Raw genomic sequence first — 19635 nt, forward strand, 5'->3', positions numbered from 1 at the left:
GGCATATATTTAAAACCAGCGGAATCAGCAGAATATTGTGCTCGTTGAGAAATAGAGTGACCACTTTTTGGTCTGTGAATACATGGCCCACAGTCCTGTGAGTGAAGGGGACGGAGACATGCGAACCAAAACTCGCTACATACGACACATGCCACATTTATGTTTCGTTAAATATTTCCTCAGGCCGGCATCTCTACTACCATAGTGACAAGATACTTTTGAATGCGTACCTTCGAATGGAGGTGCCATGTCTATTGTCTATTGAGGGCGATATAGAATGATTCGAGAGCGGCAAAATTGTTTCAAAACTCGGTATCATTCCTTCCGAGGTGCAATGATATATTTGGGGGTCGATTTATAACAACTAGTAGGGCGGCAGAATAACTCAATATTCCACAGGGCAACATGTTGCCAGCCGCCAGGGGCATCTACGCGCGAAAAAAAGCTGGTCATACTTGCTTAGACAGGCGGCGCCAGCTCAGCCGAGGGGCGGCACGTGCTTCAGAGAGCGGCACTTCATAGCTGAGGGGCGGCACTCAGTCGGAAGGAAGGGGCGGCACTCTGACAAGGGCGGCATTTTGGGGTGCACGAAAAGTAGTTCGTCTAGTCCTGGTCTGATGACGTCGATGTCCAAGCATGTTGCTTATGGAAGGCGGCGTATTGATCACGGAGGGTGACATGACCCCTCAGAGAGCGGCATTATTCTGAGGACGGCATAACACCTTTTGTGAAATGTATGTAAACAGTTAGAGGGCGGCGTATCCAGAGGACGGCATAACATCACAGAGGGCGGCATTGTTCTGGCTGAGGACGGAATAACGCCTTTTGTTACCTGCATGCAAGCCGTTAGAGGGCGGCGTACTTACCACGGGGGGGGGGGCGGCAATGTTCTTTCGGAGGGCGGCATTGTTCTTTCTGAGGGCAACATAATACCTTTTGTGGACTGCATGCAAGCTGCTAGCGGGTAGTGTATCGACCACAGAGGGCGGGATAACACCTCAAAGGGCTGCATTGTTCTTTCTGAGGGGGCACAACATCTTTTGTGGACTGCATGCAAGCCGTTAGAGGGTGGCATAGCGGTCACAGAGGGCGGCATAACACCTCATTAGGTGGCATTGTTCTTTCTGAGGGCGGCATAACGCCATTTCATTGCCTGCATGCAAACCGTTGGAGGGCGGCGTACTGACCACAGAGGGCGGCATGTTACCTCAGAGGGCGGCATTATTCTTTTGGAAGGCGGCATAACGCATTTTTGGACTGCATGTAAACCGGTGGAGGGCGGTAAAACACCTCAGCGGGCGGCCTTGTTCTTTCTGAGGGCGGCATGACACTTTTGTAGACTGCATGCTCACATTCTAAAAGGATTTGCGGCGCCTTCGGCGCCTGCAAATCGTTTTCGTGCGCAGGGGCGGCATTTGCCTCGAGGGCGCCTTCAAAGCTGACGGGGGGGGGCAAATGCCCTGGCCCAGTGTGCCCCCCCTTGGTTGCGCTTCTGCAGGAAATAGATAGTAGCCGTTTTCACGACGGCCATCTGGTACACATTTGGTGCGCATCTGTAGCAGATTAGGTGCAGATTTGGTCAAATTAGGTTCAGTGTGTCTCTTAGTAGCTATCAGCTAGGGTTGCACTAACTGCTTATATACCTGCTTTGTCATATTAACCCGCGCCCCACTGGGGGGGGCTATTTATAGCCCCCCTCCCGTTTTTCTGCAATAACTTCCAAACCGCTTGACGTATCGACACCAAACTTTCAGTACCTTCGGCTGCATCAATTTGACACCTTTTGTCAAAATTTGAACTTCGTACCTACCATAGGTCGGCCGGAAATGACGTCAGAGTGACGTCATGTTCGGTCGATTTCGACGCAAAACATTGAACCATGGCAATCGCTCTCAAGAGCTCAGTTTTTAAGCTAGATCCAATTTCTTTGCATGAGAGGACTCAGAATACACTGCGCTATCAAACTGCTATCTTGGATTTTCGAAATTTTGAAAATTTCGAAAATTGTTAATAATAGAATTCAAAATTTATATTTTTACATTTTTTCCAAAATTTTTTGACTTTTCGAAAAACCCGGAATATATGTGATAGAACGCATTATAATGACTAACTCTAGCAAGTTTTAGCTAAATATCTTAAAAAATGGCCAAGTTATACGCATTATTGCAAAAAATTAACAATTATAAATTTTTCAAATCAATTTTTCAGCACGAATTTGACATCGTACGCCAATATAAATAGCACCATCGTGTTCCTGAGCTCAAACTGCATCCATTAGACACCTTTTTTGTTGAAAAATTTTAACTTCAAAATTTGACCTTTTTTGACCTGAAAGTGACCTGACCTAAGCTAAATTTGACTCAAAATGACCTCGAATGACACAGACGACATCACATTCGAAATGTTTGGCCTAAATGGACCATAAAACATGTGTCACGTGACCGACGGATGATATAATATTTTCGTGACCTGTGATGACCTGACCTTGACCTGAAAATCAAAGTACAAGTTTCGTACCCTCAGAGTATCTAGAGCATCTGTTCACGAGTGTGTAAACCAAAAATGAGCCTGATCTGACTTGTAAGACGGCGGCCAGAGCCCAAAACGTGAAGAAGCCAAAATGCTAATAATTTTTACTTTGACCTGACCTGTGACGTCATCGGTGACCTCGAGGTCAATGAAATTAGGTTTCGCTCGACAGTTTTTTCGGGGCTATCAGACGCCGTTTGAATTTTGACGATCGGCCCAGTAGTTTCGGAGTTAGGAGGGGGGGGGCTATGAATAGCCCCCCCCCCCCCAGTAGGGCGTGTTATACGCAGACCCCAGTGGGGCGCGGGTTAATAGAGAGCATCATCGATTAAAACACTGAAATAAATTCATAAAATAAAGATATTTGCTGTAAAAGAGATTAGGTGCAGATTTGGTGCAATTAGGTGCACTCGCTGGATAGCCCGTCGTAAAAACGGCTAGTTACAGCAAAATTAATCAAACATGCGACATTTTTATTTCATCAGTGACTAACAAGCGACAGATCGTGAGGAAAGGTGCCGCAGGATCACGGATGTTCCCAAAAAACAGACATCTTATGGTGTGCAGGGCAGTGCCTAGAAGATCACAGAATTAAAGCAAAGGAGGTAGGTAGATTTATCCTAAAACTTATGGCTGCTTTCGCTCGAAGCACTGGAGTCGCTGATCGTGTGAAAATAATCGCCATGCCATGTGTGGATTGCCCATGACGCTAATACATAGATACATGCATGCATACTTTCCAAAAAGATATATGCATGTAAGCAAGGTAGATATATCTAGTTTCAGTGCAAAGATCGATATCATTCGCATGGCTATTTGGTCTTAATCTTAAAAAATAGTGCAAAGCGGAAGGAGCCTATCTAACTTCAACCCGTTTAGTCTCATTTCAGATGGTCTACCTACCATAGCGTACCATCATCACCAACATTGGGTAATGTAATTTAGGGTGACAGAACTGGCCTAACAAGCCTCGCGCTACCTTGAGCCTGGCTAACGAAACAAACGCTGACCTCCAATGCCCTCAGAGCCTAGCTCAATGCCATGAACAATGCCATGCTCGCCTTCATAATTGTCACATGATCGTTTCATGTCGTAATACAAATCTTCATCTCACTTTTGTCTCTGCTACCATGCGCAAATACACCTTCGTTTCTGAGTCTGCAACTTTCAACGCTCGAGTGCCATACGGAGCCACATGTCCCCTCACTCCTCAGTAACGATACCGCGACCGACCATATCTGGACGACCGACCATATCTGGAGCTGCCGCTGAAGTCGTCCGGCATGAACATGACGTCCATGAAGACGTGATCGCTCTGACCGCGGTAGCGCCCCAGGTTTCTGTAGCTCTGTCGCACGGTGCCGAAGCAGCGGTAGACGCCGTAGTCCCGGTCGTCGTATCTGGGTATGGTGAGCACCGACCTGCCAGACGTGAAGAGGAGTTAGTTTTGGTTAGAACAAGGAACCGAAAATTAAGGCCCAGTTCTCGGTCCAACAGGCTTACAGCTTTCTGGGGCGTGATCATCAGTCTAAGTTCCGGAACCCGACAAGAAGTACGTCGAGCTTATGCATAATGTGCTAACTGGAACGAATTTAAACGATGCTTTCTCGACAGTTCAGTTCAACACTGAGCCATGATTATAGACGGTAAGAAGGAGTGACCCTCACCTGCCGTCCAAGGAGTTGACGTCGATGTCCCCCCGGATGGCCTCCGCTCTCGAGCACCGACCTCCATCACCCAGCTTGATCCACGCAATGTCCTGCACGAGAAAGAATGGTAATTAATTATCAACACCTGAGGATTTGCTTTGGTGATAAGCGTAAAAGCATAAATTCGGTAGAAGCCAGCAGCTGTGGTTCAATAATAATGTGATTAATCCATGTGAATTTAGCTAGATTCCAAATTGGAACTAGCATAAGCTAACCATTAATTGTGCTTTTAGTCTTATATAGACTGAATTCTTTCAATGCATACTTTGAGCACGTCGCGTATTATCTTACCATAACTCTGTCATAGTCGTAGCCCATTTCTCTTTTGAAGTCGCAGATCAGTTCGACGTTACGATTGTAGCTCCTTTCCCCGGCCAGGTTGTAGTAGCCTCTGCCGACGTTTTCTCCCTCGCAGGCGTCGTAGTCGAAATACGGCCGCCCGTACGACAGGGTAAGCAAGAGGGAGCAAACAATAACCACCGGCCGGATCATGGCGAGGTCGTGGGTTCAAATCCTACCAGCTCCACCTTTCCTGCCGCTGAGCGTCACTACCTGAGTACGACGACAGCCGACAGCTAAATGCCTTGTCCGGTGCGAGGTGGCGGTACAAGTAGGCGGCGGCCGGTGGGTCGTGCTCAGCACATTGTAATCAGAGGCCGCCAGCCGTGTCGCCGAATAGGCCCGCGAAGCCAGCGCTCCTCAGACGTGAAGGTGCCCGATAATGAGCGCGACCTTGCTCGGTGGCGGACACACCACACCACTGCACGGACAGGAGCAGGGAAAACAGTCGGGGCATCTGCATGGGCCCCTAACTGTCCTCTGTAAGGTCTCGGAAACAATACACGCTGTCTGGTATGCGGGGCCAGGACCTATTGTGATGGTAACTAAAAGGCTCACTTCCAGCGGAGTTTGACTGGTGTGTTCAACGCCTGGAGTAGCGAGAACAAAACACACGTGTCATAACGGGAAACAAGGCCATCCGATTGTCGGCAGAGTTTCAGTTAGAGGTTAGCTGTATCTTATGATTTTCGGGGTCAGTAGTGGACAACAACATGATGTTTCCAAGCAGGGTTTAAATACCTGGTTGTGACAAATAGCAAGAGCGAATGCTATCAGGCATAGGAGAAGAATTCGACAAAAAAGGATTATAGCTAGGAGTCTAGGGCGTAGAGCTAGAGATAATTGTCCAGTATAGCTGCGATGCATTGCCGAGGAAACCAAGCTAGACGGACACGTTGCACGTTTAAGGGCTGACTCTGTGCTATATTTAATGGTCGTCAAGCCTGTGGGCCCCTGGCGCACCGCCCTAATGCCCCTCAGCCGCCATGTTTACAATGGCAAGGTCATAGCTCAGCGGCCTCACAGCACTTGCACGCACCACGAGGCACGTGCCTATTTCTCAGGACACCTAGCCCCGACGCTGTCATTCAGCAGCCAGCCGTGGCCGGGCCTGGGCCGGTCCACCGGAGAAGGTTCTGATCGTTCCCAGATACGATCCCGGGGTCGCACCGACCATGCTACGGCTGCTGTCGGTGGCGAGCTTGTTCCTGCTGGCCAGCGCAGTGAGGCGAGGCGTGCTGGACTTCGGCTACGAGCCCTGCGAGGGGAGATACGTCGGCAATGGCTACTATAACCTGGCCGGCGAGAGGTCGTACAACCGTCAGGTGGAGCTGGTCTGTGACTTCAGGAGATCCAGGAGCTACGGCAGAGTGACGGTAAGAGCGGATGGCTCTGACGCTTCAAAATGGCACGTCCCATGAAAATTAAAATGGGTTCCTTGTGATAAGCTTTGGCAGATATAACCATGGTGAGCTTTCGAGAGAAAAAAACTTTGAGTCGGACTATGAACGACTTTTAAACTTTATTTGGCTTTGTTCTGTTAGGTAGGTTATGCAAAACATGTGGCTGTATGGTAGATAAGAAAATGTGCCAGCACTGTTGCATTTTGCCTCAAATTGTTGATGTGGGTTTATAAATGCAAAGCACGTACATTATTACCTTCATTTGTTCATTCAAGTTTGCAAGAGTATACAAAGGATTATGATGGAGGTTAAATACGACATTTAGTAATTATGAGCCATTTGGTCATGTGAACAATATTAAGTAGCTCGGAATCCGATTTCATCGTAAATACATTAACAGAAGCGAAGCGGAGCATTTCTTCAAGTCCTGGCTGTCCCGTAAGGCACGCAGCTGAATTCCGTGCGGGCAGGACAGCCGTGCGTGGATACGGCTGGGTCGACTGGATGACCACTGAATGCAACGGTTGAATGTTCCGTGCGCAGGACATCGCCTGGATAAAGCTGGATGACTACGGCAGCTGCCGGAGAGCAGAGGCCATCAGAGGAAGGCCCACTGTCATCACACGTCGTGACAAGTAAGGGGGTCATATTATCATATTATCATAGATCATATTAGGGGGATGGTCGTCATATATGTGCAACGGTGTTAAGGGGACGACTTTCGTTATACACGCATTTCCCCGCACCCCCTTATTTCCCCCACAAAGTGTTGCTTCGGTGCTTTTATGTTCGATATGTGCCTGCCCTGCATGCATTGCATGTGTCCCTTGTTGACGCCTGTTCATTGTACAGTGTCGAGTGTCGAGTGTCTTTTGTAGATATTTACGTAGATCGCCATTGCTTTTGCAAATAATTAACTACATATGTAGCACGATTTCTCGGTAAAGCGATCCCTCCGACAATTGGCTACGAAAAGTCATCAGTTCGATCATAGCCTTCACTTGCAATTGTCAATGAAACCATTTGTGTCTGACCCCAGTAGCGGCGGAACACCTTCGATTAAGGGGGGGGGGGGCACTGCCGACTTTTGGTCCCATTCTTTCCATGCAACGCCCATAGGGCTAATGTTAAAATATCAAAATCAAAGGGGGGCACGGTGCCCCGGTGCCCTCCCCGTTCCGCCGTCTATGTCTGACCCGTTTCTTGGGACAGTATGTACAACTTGCTATAATACGTCTCCAGTGCGACCGTCTGTCTCTGAGCTGCTCCCTCTGCTACCGTCTTTCTCTGACCGTATCTCTGTGTGCTCTAGGTCGGTCCTCACCATCCCACTTCACGACTCAAGGGACCACGGCGTCTACCGCTGCTTCGGCACTGTCCGCTCCGGCTACAACAGGATCGGCCGACGGGTCGTCTATATGGACGTGCCCTTCCTGCCCAGGAGCTACAGATACGCGCCAGACTTCTATTGAACGCTACTGTGCAAGATCATTATTTTCTCCAATAACGCTGAACACATGGAAAATGCAAATAAACTGATTACCGATGAAGCGATGTATTTGAATGTCGTGGCTTTCTTTTGTTTGTCTGACAGGCTGAGATTCGGGTGTGTGTATGTATACATATATAAAAGAGCAGTCAGGTGAGCAGCTAGGGATTTATCAATTACCGAGTAGATAAGAGAAGACATCGATAGTTGATTGGCCTAGTAGGCTGTAACGAATCAATTGCATCCTGGGTCACGAAGAATACTACCCGATAAGGGAAGAATTTCTTGTAATATTGTGAGCAACTACTTTTCGTGACTGTCTCTACGTAAAAAGTTTAAAATAACTTAGCCAGAGACCAGAAATGTTTCAGTCGCTATCAAAACTAATAGCAATCCTTTATCTTTTGAGATCGTTTAAATATGCACGCTGCTGAATATTTAATATGATATTAAAGGGACCCTCCCACCTTAACATTAGATTTGAGTTGAGATAGCCAAAATGGGGTCCCTGGCTCACAATTACCGGTTTCGGCACTCACAACATCGAGAAATGCCCTAAATCGGAAATATTGAATTTCAAAATTGCAGCATTTTGATTCAGAGGGGCTAATGCATAGGAATACCCCTCTGAATGTGTGACGTCAGCGCAGATATCTAATGATTTTTAAATGTTTGACTAAAACGTTTTGTAGCACGCGGTGGTATGTGCTGCTTTGCGCGCAATCAGTGCCGCACTTTCAGCTGCCAAACTATCGCTTCCAAATAAAGTCGCTAGGAACAGCGGAGATCCGAAAAAGTAAACAAAAGTAAAAGTCTAATATCTTGAAAACCGGTGAATATTTTTCGGTGAAATTTGGTAGATATTCGTTTTCGCTCTTTCTGAACCGAGTGACATCACTTTCATGCCAATTCATAAACTTTTTTGAAGGTGGGAGGGTCCCTTTAACCCTCGCCGGCCGAGGGGGGGGGGGCGGGTGCCGCCCCCCCCCATAGGGTTTTTTTCGCGATAGCTCCAAACACGTTGGCGATAGAGAGCTGAAACTTGGCATACCTGACCTTTGATCCAAGCCGCATCTTTTGACACCAACCGCATTTTTGGGTCAGGTCAGGTCACTGACCTATGACGTCATAAGTGAACCTCTGCACGGTCTTCAGATGTCGCAACTTCGCAACGCCCTCACTGCCAGAGGAGATGTCACAGGGAAATGAAACTTGCAGGATCTAGTATCCATTATGAGTCTCACAACTTGTATATCTCGGATTTTTCCTAAAGGTCATATGAGGTCAGGTCATTTTCGTGACCTCACCATTATAAGTCAATGGGGAAAAATGAAAACTGCTATTCTGGCGCCGGGAACGATCTCCAACTATCTCAAGCACACAGAATCGTGATTTGATGCACTCCTTGCAAGGTTAGATGCGTCACTTTTGCAATGTTGACCTTCCGTGACGTCATTTATGACGTCATCAAGGTCATATTAGTTTTTCGTCAATAACTCCCGATCAAATTGAGCTAGCGAGTCGGGAAAGCCACCAATGGACTCAGGAAGACCTGCCGAATCGAATGATATGCGACATGACCTCTTTCGACCAACTTCGTGACCTGGGGGTGCTGACCTGACCTTGACCTGAGGTCAACACCCCAAGTTGACCTGACCCGAACAAAAAGTATATCATTCGACGCGCCTGAGCGAGACGAACACGATTCTGCCAAAATCGCGGCTCTGCGGCCGTTTTTTGCGAAGTTAATCACCAAAAACTGAACCGTACCCTGGGGCACTTGACCTGACCTCAGAGGTCACCGGTTGACCTAGGACCTTAAAATCGGGTACCAATCTCTGCGTCTCGTAACGGCGCACACGCTCGTTTTTTCCGCGACGCGCTAGCTCCACCAGGGGCGAAACGGCGAGGGGGGGGGGGGTCGTACCCGCCCCCCCCCCCCCTCGGCCGGCGCGTATGTAGAAAACCAATAGGTCCGGCGAGGGTTAAGTCAAAAGGTCTACATATGTAGTGCAAAACGATCACTTTATCTAAGCACACAATGATGAGACGATGTTTCTCACGGACAACAATGCAATCACCAAGGTTCCCAAAGATAGTAATCACTAAGCGTAAGCACCAGTGACACCAGGACAGAAAAGGAACACTAACACTGGGAGGGGAGCGGTGCTGGGTAAGCATATCCGGCGTTTGTTTTCACTTTTCACTGTCTCGACTCTCGACCTCGCTTGGTTCTTTTGACACCAAGGGCGTATATGTATATCCGCGGTCTTCATTGCTGTATACTCGTATGTAAGTATGCACTATGCAGTGTATGCACTTACCGACTACCGAGCTATAGAAGGTCCACTTTTACTTGGCATCAATTAACTGCTACAATCGTCATTACGATCGGAATCGGATTATTGTCGGTGTTTTCAGATGCGCACAGCTGCTCACGACTGGAATGCCGTGAACTGATTCTACGACATCCACAAAACCAACTGGTTGGTTTCAATGCCGTGAATAGAATTCTGCTATGCCTATTAGAAAGTGATTTCGATCATACGGCATTTAATAAGACTGCGTACCTACTAAAAATCGTGCCGTCAATAGCGCCTTCCTGAAAGCACGCCCATTTAGCCCAGAAGGCAACTACACATAGGCGGCGGAGCGGGGAGGGCACCGGTGCACCGTGCCCCCCTTTGATTTTGGCATTTGGGACCAAAAGTCAGCAGTGCCCCCCCCCCCCCCCCTGAAGGTGTTCCGCCGCTGCTGCAACTACATTGCGGAACAGGGACTATCTCTTCAGTTCATACTTCATAGGCAATTAGGCAGTGAACCAGTGTAGTGTGAATTAACATGTTCCGCACGAAAACGAAAAGTTCTCGTATGTTTGGACGGATAAAAGGGAGAGGCCGCTCGGCTTTTTCATTCACTGTTGCAAAACGTCCGTGAAGTTAGCGTCGTATTCCGCGACGGATTCAGCGTCGAGTCCGAATTTCAACTAAACCCAACCTATCCGATGCAGTTTGGGACGCTGATTCCGAATATCGTATTCATTTCAAATTTCAAGGTCATCTTCAAGGTCAAATCACGGATTGAAATTGAGACCCCGATTTTTCCTACACCGATCGTCCGATCCGATTTCTGAAGGTCGCATTCGAAAGCTAGGGTCAAAATCTCGAATTCCCTAATATATACCTTATTAAAAATATTTGACCTTCAAGGTCAAATCACGGATTGAAATTTTGAGTCCCCCTATTTTTTCTACACCGATCGTCCGATCCAATTTTTGATGGTCGCATTCGATAGCTAGGGTCAAAATCTCGAGTTCCCTAATATATACCTTATTAAAAATATTTGACCTTAAAGGTCAAATCACGGATTGAAATTTTGAGTCCCCCTATTTTTTCTACACCGATCGTCCGATCCAATTTCTGATGGTCGCAATCGATAGCTAAGGTCAGAAACTCGAGTTCCCTAATATATACCTTATTAAAAATATTTGACCTTAAAGGTCAAATCACGGAATGAATTTTTGAGTCCCCCAATTTTTTCAACACCGATCGTCCGATCCGATTTCTGATGGTCGCATTCTATAGCTAGGGTCAGAATCTCGAGTTCCCTATTATATACCTTATTAAAAATATTTGACCTTAAAGGTCAAATCACGGATTGAAATTTTGAGTCCCCCTATTTTTTCTACACCGATCGTCCGATCCAATTTCTGATGGTCGCAATCGATAGCTAGGGTCAGAAACTCGAGTTCCCTTTTATATACCTTATTAAAAATATTTGACCTTAAAGGTCAAATCACGGATTGAATTTTTGAGTCCCCCAATTTTTTCAACACCGATCGTCCGATCCGATTTCTGATGGTCGCATTCTATAGCTAGGGTCAGAATCTCGAGTTTCCTAATATATACCTTATTAAAAATATTTGACCTTAAAGGTCAAATCACGGATATTCAACCTTAAAGGTCAAATCACGGATTGAAATTTTGAGTCCCCCGATTTTTTCTACACCGATCGTCCGATCCAATTTCTGATGGGCGCATTCGATAGCTAGGGTCAAAATCTCGAGTTCCCTAATATATACCTTATTAAAAATATTTGACCTTAAAGGTCAAATCACGGATTGAAATTTTGAGTCCCCCTATTTTTTCTACACCGATCGTCCGATCCAATTTCTGATGGTCGCAATCGATAGCTAGGGTCAGAAACTCGAGTTCCCTAATATATACCTTATTAAAAATATTTGACCTTAAAGGTCAAATCACGGAATGAATTTTTGAGTCCCCAAATTTTTTCAACACCGATCGTCCGATCCGATTTCTGATGGTCGCATTCGATAGCTAGGGTCAAAATCTCGAGTTCCCTAATATATACCTTATTAAAAATATTTGACCTTAAAGGTCAAATCACGGATATTCAACCTTAAAGGTCAAATCACGGATTGAAATTTTGAGTCCCCCGATTTTTTCTACACCGATCGTCCGATCCAATTTCTGATGGTCGCATTCGATAGCTAGGGTCAAAATCTCGAGTTCCCTTATATATACCTTATTAAAAATATTTGACCTTAAAGGTCAAATCACGGATTGAAATTTTGAGTCCCCCTATTTTTTCTACACCGATCGTCCGATCCAATTTCTGATGGTCCCAATCGATAGCTAGGGTCAGAAACTCGAGTTACCTAGTATATACCTTATTAAAAATATTTGACCTTAAAGGTCAAATCACGGATTGAATTTTTGAGTCCCCCAATTTTTTCAACACCGATCGTCCGATCCGATTTCTGATGGTCGCATTCTATAGCTAGGGTCAGAATCTCGAGTTCCCTAATATATACCTTATTAAAAATATTTGACCTTAAAGGTCAAATCACGGATTGAAATTTTGAGTCCCCCTATTTTTTCTACACCGATCGTCCGATCCAATTTCTGATGGTCGCAATCGATAGCTAGGGTCAGAAACTCGAGTTCCCTAATATATACTTTATTAAAAATATTTGACCTTAAAGGTCAAATCACGGATTGAATTTTTGAGTCCCTCAATTTTTTCAACACCGATCGTCCGATCCGATTTCTGATGGTCGCATTCTATAGCTAGGGTCAGAATCTCGAGTTCCCTAATATATACCTTATTAAAAATATTTGACCTTAAAGGTCAAATCACGGATATTCAACCTTAAAGGTCAAATCACGGATTAAAATTTTGAGTCCCCCGATTTTTTCTACACCGATCGTCCGATCCAATTTCTGATGGTCGCATTCGATAGCTAGGGTCAAAATCTCGAGTTCCCTAATATATACCTTATCAAAAATATTTGACCTTAAAGGTCAAATCACGGATTGAAATTTTGAGTCCCTCTATTTTTTCTACACCGATCGTCCGATCCAATTTCTGATGGTCGCAATCGATAGCAAGGGTCAGAAACTCGAGTTCCCTAGTATAAACCTTATTAAAAATATTTGACCTTTAAGGTCAAATCACGGATTGAGTTTTTGAGTCCCCCAATTTTTTCAACACCGATCGTCCGATCCGATTTCTGATGGTCGCATTCTATAGCTAGGGTCAGAATCTCGAGTTCCCTAATATATACCTTATTAAAAATATTTGACCTTAAAGGTCAAATCACGGATTGAAATTTTGAGTCCCCCTATTTTTTCTACACCGATCGTCCGATCCAATTTCTGATGGTCGCAATCGATAGCTAGGGTCAGAAACTCGAGTTCCCTAATATATACCTTATTAAAAATATTTGACCTTAAAGGTCAAATCACGGATTGAATTTTTGAGTCCCCCAATTTTTTCAACACCGATCGTCCGATCCGATTTCTGATGGTCGCATTCTATAGCTAGGGTCAGAATCTCGAGTTCCCTAATATATACCTTATTAAAAATATTTGACCTTAAAGGTCAAATCACGGATTGAAATTTTGAGTCCCCCTATTTTTTCTACACCGATCGTCCGATCCAATTTCTGATGGTCGCAATCGATAGCTAGGGTCAAAAAATCGAGTTCTCTAATATATACCTTATTAAAAATATTTGACCTTAAAGGTCAAATCACGGATTGAATTTTTGAGTCCCCAATTTTTTCTACACCGATCGTCCGATCCGATTTCTGATGGTCGCATTCTATAGCTAGGGTCAGAATCTCGAGTTCCCTAATATATACCTTATTAAAAATATTTGACCTTAAAGGTCAAATCACGGATTGAAATTTTGAGTCCCCCTATTTTTTCTACACCGATCGTCCGATCCAATTTCTGATGGTCGCAATCGATAGCTAGGGTCAGAAACTCGAGTTCCCTAATATATACCTTATTAAAAATATTTGACCTTAAAGGTCAAATCACGGATTGAGTTTTTGAGTCCCCCAATTTTTTCAACACCGATCGTCCGATCCGATTTCTGATGGTCGCATTCTATAGCTAGGGTCAGAATCTCGAGTTCCCTAAAATATACCTTATTAAAAATATTTGACCTTAAAGGTCAAATCACGGATATTCAACCTTAAAGGTCAAATCAAGGATTGAAATTTTGAGTCCCCCGATTTTTTCTACACCGATCGTCCCATCCAATTTCTGATGGTCGCATTCGATAGCTAGGGTCAAAATCTCGAGTTCCCTAATATATACCTTATTAAAAATATTTGACCTTAAAGGTCAAATCACGGATTGAAATTTTGAGTCCCCTTATTTTTTCTACACCGATCGTCCGATCCAATTTCTGATGGTCGCATTCGATAGCTAGGGTCAAAATCTCGAGTTCCCTAATATATACCTTATTAAAAATATTTGACCTTAAAGGTCAAATCACGGATTGAAATTTTGAGTCCCCCTATTTTTTCTACACCGATCGTCCGATCCAATTTCTGATGGTCGCAATCGATAGCTAGGGTCAGAAACTCGAGTTCCCTAATATATACCTTATTAAAAATATTTGACCTTAAAGGTCAAATCACGGATCTTCAACCTTAAAGGTCAAATCACGGATTAAAATTTTGAGTCCCCCGATTTTTTCTACACCGATCGTCCGATCCAATTTCTGATGGTCGCATTCGATAGCTAGGGTCAAAATCTCGAGTTCCCTAATATATACCTTATTAAAAATATTTGACCTTAAAGGTCAAATCACGGATTGAAATTTTGAGTCCCCCTATTTTTTCTACACCGATCGTCCGATCCAATTTCTGATGGTCGCAATCGATAGCAAGGGTCAGAAACTCGAGTTCCCTAGTATAAACCTTATTAAAAATATTTGACCTTAAAGGTCAAATCACGGATTGAGTTTTTGAGTCCCCCAATTTTTTCAACACCGATCGTCCGATCCGATTTCTGATGGTCGCATTCTATAGCTAGGGTCAGAATCTCGAGTTCCCTAATATATACCTTATTAAAAATATTTGACCTTAAAGGTCAAATCACGGATTGAAATTTTGAGTCCCCCTATTTTTTCTACACCGATCGTCCGTTCCAATTTCTGATGGTCGCAATCGATAGCTAGGGTCAGAAACTCGAGTTCCCTTTTATATACCTTATTAAAAATATTTGACCTTAAAGGTCAAATCACGGATTGAAATTTTGAGTCCCCCTATTTTTTCTACACCGATCGTCCGATCCAATTTCTGATGGTCGCAATCGATAGCTAGGGGCAGAATCTCGAGTTCCCTAATATATACCTTATTAAAAATATATATTCGACCTTGAAGGTCACATCACGGATTGAAATTTTGAGTCCCCCGATTTTTTCCACACCGATCGTCCGATCCGATTTCTGAAGGTCGCATTCGATAGCTAGGGTCAGAGTCTCGAATTCCCTATTATATACCTTATTAAAATTATTTGACCTTAAAGGTTAAATCACGGATTGAAATTATGAGCCCCCTATTTTATTCTACACCGATCGTCCAATCCAATTTCTGATGAATGCATTCGGTAGCTAGGGTCAAAATCTCGAATTCCTTAATACGAGTATATACCTTATTAAAAATATTTGACCTTAAAGGTAAAATCACGGATTGAAATTTTGAGTCCCCTATTTTTCCTACACCGATCGTCTGATCCAATTTCTGAAGGTCGCATTCGAAAGCTAGGGTCAGAGTCTCGAATTCCCTAATATATACCTTATTAAAAATATTTGACCTTTAAGGTCAAATATTTTTAATAAGGTATATATTAGGGACCTCGAGTTTCTGACCCTAGCTATCGATTGCGACCATCAGAAATTGGATCGGACAATCGGTGTAGAAAAAATAGGGGGACTCAAAATTTCAATCCGTGATTTGACCTTTAAGGTCAAATATTTTTAATAAGGTATATATCAGGGAACTCGAGATTTTGACCCTAGCTATCGAATGCGACCATCAGAAATTGGATCGGACGATCGGTGTAGAAAAAATCGGGGGACTCAAAATTTCAATCCGTGATTTGACCTTTAAGGTTGAATATCCGTGATTTGACCTTTAAGGTCAAATATTTTTAATAAGGTATATATTAGGGAACTCGAGATTCTGACCCTAGCTATAGAATGCGACCATCAGAAATCGGATCGGACGATCGGTGTTGAAAAAATTGGGGGACTCAAAAATTCAATCCGTGATTTGACCTTTAAGGTCAAATATTTTTAATAAGGTATATATTAGGGAACTCGAGTTTCTGACCCTAGCTATCGATTGCGACCATCAGAAATTGGATCGGACGATCGGTGTAGAAAAAATAGGGGGATTCAAAATTTCAATCCGTGATTTGACCTTTAAGGTCAAATATTTTTAATAAGGTATATATTAGGGAACTCGAGATTCTGACCCTAGCTATAGAATGCGACCATCAGAAATCGGATCGGACGATCGGTGTTGAAAAAATTGGGGGACTCAAAATTTCAATCCGTGATTTGACCTTTAAGGTCAAATATTTTTAATAAGGTATATATTAGGGAACTCGAGTTTCTGACCCTAGCTATCGATTGCGACCATCAGAAATTGGATCGGACGATCGGTGTAGAAAAAATAGGGGACTCAAAATTTCAATCCGTGATTTGACCTTTAAGGTCAAATATTTTTAATAAGGTATATATTAGGGAACTCGAGTTTCTGACCCTAGCTATCGATTGCGACCATCAGAAATTGGATCGGACGATCGGTGTAGAAAAAATAGGTGGACTCAAAATTTCAATCAGTGATTTGACCTTTAAGGTCAAATATTTTTAATAAGGTATATATTAGGGAACTCGAGATTTTGACCCTAGCTATCGAATGCGACCATCAGAAATTGGATCGGACGATCGGTGTAGAAAAAATCGGGGGACTCAAAATTTCAATCCGTGATTTGACCTTTAAGGTTGAATATCCGTGATTTGACCTTTAAGGTCAAATATTTTTAATAAGGTATATATTAGGGAACTCGAGATTTTGACCCTAGCTATCGAATGCGACCATCAGAAATCGGATCGGACGATTGGTGTTGAAAAAATTGGGGGACTCAAAAATTCAATCCGTGATTTGACCTTTAAGGTCAAATATTTTTAATAAGGTATATATTAGCGAACTCGAGTTTCTGACCCTAGCTATCGATTGCGGCCATCAGAAATTGGATCGGACGATCGGTGTAGAAAAAATAGGGGGACTCAAAATTTCAATCCGTGATTTGACCTTTAAGGTCAAATATTTTTAATAAGGTATATATTAGGGAACTCGAGATTTTGACCCTAGCTATCGAATGCGACCATCAGAAATTGGATCGGACGATCGGTGTAGAAAAAATCGGGGGACTCAAAATTTCAATCCGTGATTTGACCTTTAAGGTTGAATATCCGTGATTTGACCTTTAAGGTCAAATATTTTTAATAAGGTATATATTAGGGAACTCGAGATTCTGACCCTAGCTATAGAATGCGACCATCAGAAATCGGATCGGACGATCGGTGTTGAAAAAATTGGGGGACTCAAAAATTCAATCCGTGATTTGACCTTTAAGGTCAAATATTTTTAATAAGGTATATAAAAGGGAATTTGAGTTTTTGACCCTAGCTATCGATTGCGACCATCAGAAATTGGATCGGACGATCGGTGTAGAAAAAATAGGGGGACTCAAAATTTCAATCCGTGATTTGACCTTTAAGGTCAAATATTTTTAATAAGGTATATATTAGGGAACTCGAGATTCTGACCCTAGCTATAGAATGCGACCATCAGAAATCGGATCGGACGATCGGTGTTGAAAAAATTGGGGGACTCAAAAATTCAATCCGTGATTTGACCTTTAAGGTCAAATATTTTTAATAAGGTATATATTAGGGAACTCGAGTTTCTGACCCTAGCTATCGATTGCGACCATCAGAAATTGGATCGGACGATCGGTGTAGAAAAAATAGGGGGATTCAAAATTTCAATCCGTGATTTGACCTTTAAGGTCAAATATTTTTAATAAGGTATATATTAGGGAACTCGAGATTCTGACCCTAGCTATAGAATGCGACCATCAGAAATCGGATCGGACGATCGGTGTTGAAAAAATTGGGGGACTCAAAAATTCAATCCGTGATTTGACCTTTAAGGTCAAATATTTTTAATAAGGTATATATTAGGGAACTCGAGTTTCTGACCCTAGCTATCGATTGCGACCATCAGAAATTGGATCGGACGATCGGTGTAGAAAAAATAGGGGACTCAAAATTTCAATCCGTGATTTGACCTTTAAGGTCAAATATTTTTAATAAGGTATATATTAGGGAACTCGAGATTTTGACCCTAGCTATCGAATCCGACCATCAGAAATTGGATCGGACGATCGGTGTAGAAAAAATCGGGGGACTCAAAATTTTAATCCGTGATTTGACCTTTAATGTTGAATATCCGTGATTTGACCTTTAAGGTCAAATATTTTTAATAAGGTATATATTAGGGAACTCGAGATTCTGACCCTAGCTATAGAATGCGACCATCAGAAATCGGATCGGACGATCGGTGTTGAAAAAATTGTCGGTGTAGGAAAAATCGGGGGACTCAAAATTTTAATCCGTGATTTGACCTTTAAGGTTGAATATCCGTGATTTGACCTTTAAGGTCAAATATTTTTAATAAGGTATATATTAGGGAACTCGAGATTCTGACCCTAGCTATAGAATGCGACCATCAGAAATCGGATCGGACGATCGGTGTTGAAAAAATTGGGGGACTCAAAAATTCAATCCGTGATTTGACCTTTAAGGTCAAATATTTTTAATAAAGTATATATTAGGGAACTCGAGTTTCTGACCCTAGCTATCGATTGCGACCATCAGAAATTGGATCGGACGATCGGTGTAGAAAAAATAGGGGGACTCAAAATTTCAATCCGTGATTTGACCTTTAAGGTCAAATATTTTTAATAAGGTATATATTAGGGAACTCGAGATTCTGACCCTAGCTATAGAATGCGACCATCAGAAATCGGATCGGACGATCGGTGTTGAAAAAATTGGGGGACTCAAAAATTCAATCCGTGATTTGACCTTTAAGGTCAAATATTTTTAATAAGGTATATATTAGGGAACTCGAGTTTCTGACCCTAGCTATCGATTGCGACCATCAGAAATTGGATCGGACGATCGGTGTAGAAAAAATAGGTGGACTCAAAATTTCAATCAGTGATTTGACCTTTAAGGTCAAATATTTTTAATAAGGTATATATTAGGGAACTCGAGATTTTGACCCTAGCTATCGAATGCGACCATCAGAAATTGGATCGGACGATCGGTGTAGAAAAAATCGGGGGACTCAAAATTTCAATCCGTGATTTGACCTTTAAGGTTGAATATCCGTGATTTGACCTTTAAGGTCAAATATTTTTAATAAGGTATATATTAGGGAACTCGAGATTTTGACCCTAGCTATCGAATGCGACCATCAGAAATCGGATCGGACGATTGGTGTTGAAAAAATTGGGGGACTCAAAAATTCAATCCGTGATTTGACCTTTAAGGTCAAATATTTTTAATAAGGTATATATTAGGGAACTCGAGTTTCTGACCCTAGCTATCGATTGCGGCCATCAGAAATTGGATCGGACGATCGGTGTAGAAAAAATAGGGGGACTCAAAATTTCAATCCGTGATTTGACCTTTAAGGTCAAATATTTTTAATAAGGTATATATTAGGGAACTCGAGATTTTGACCCTAGCTATCGAATGCGACCAT

The 19635-nt window shown here is 43.2% G+C and overlaps 2 protein-coding genes across 2 annotated transcripts; one reads left to right on the forward strand and one right to left on the reverse strand.

Moving 5' to 3' along the window:
• Window positions 1-3140: 3140 nt before the first annotated feature.
• On the reverse strand, window positions 3141-4884 carry LOC122383935. Its single transcript, XM_043370819.1, has 3 exons — window positions 4530-4884; window positions 4197-4288; window positions 3141-3950 (listed from the first exon to the last, which is right to left on the reverse strand). The coding sequence occupies exons 1-3, from the start codon at window positions 4728-4730 to the stop codon at window positions 3740-3742; spliced, it is 504 nt and encodes a 167-aa protein (XP_043226754.1). The 5' UTR covers window positions 4731-4884; the 3' UTR covers window positions 3141-3739.
• A 790-nt stretch (window positions 4885-5674) lies between these two features.
• LOC122383948 lies at window positions 5675-7530 on the forward strand. The gene is made up of 3 exons (XM_043370841.1): window positions 5675-5953; window positions 6524-6615; window positions 7293-7530. Exons 1-3 carry the CDS (start codon window positions 5753-5755, stop codon window positions 7450-7452), a joined length of 453 nt encoding a protein of 150 aa, XP_043226776.1. The 5' UTR covers window positions 5675-5752; the 3' UTR covers window positions 7453-7530.
• Window positions 7531-19635: the final 12105 nt, after the last annotated feature.

Source organism: Amphibalanus amphitrite, unplaced genomic scaffold, assembly GCF_019059575.1.
Source record: "Amphibalanus amphitrite isolate SeventyFive unplaced genomic scaffold, NRLGWU_Aamphi_draft 000177F_arrow, whole genome shotgun sequence".
Lineage (NCBI taxonomy): Eukaryota > Metazoa > Arthropoda > Thecostraca > Balanomorpha > Balanidae > Amphibalanus > Amphibalanus amphitrite.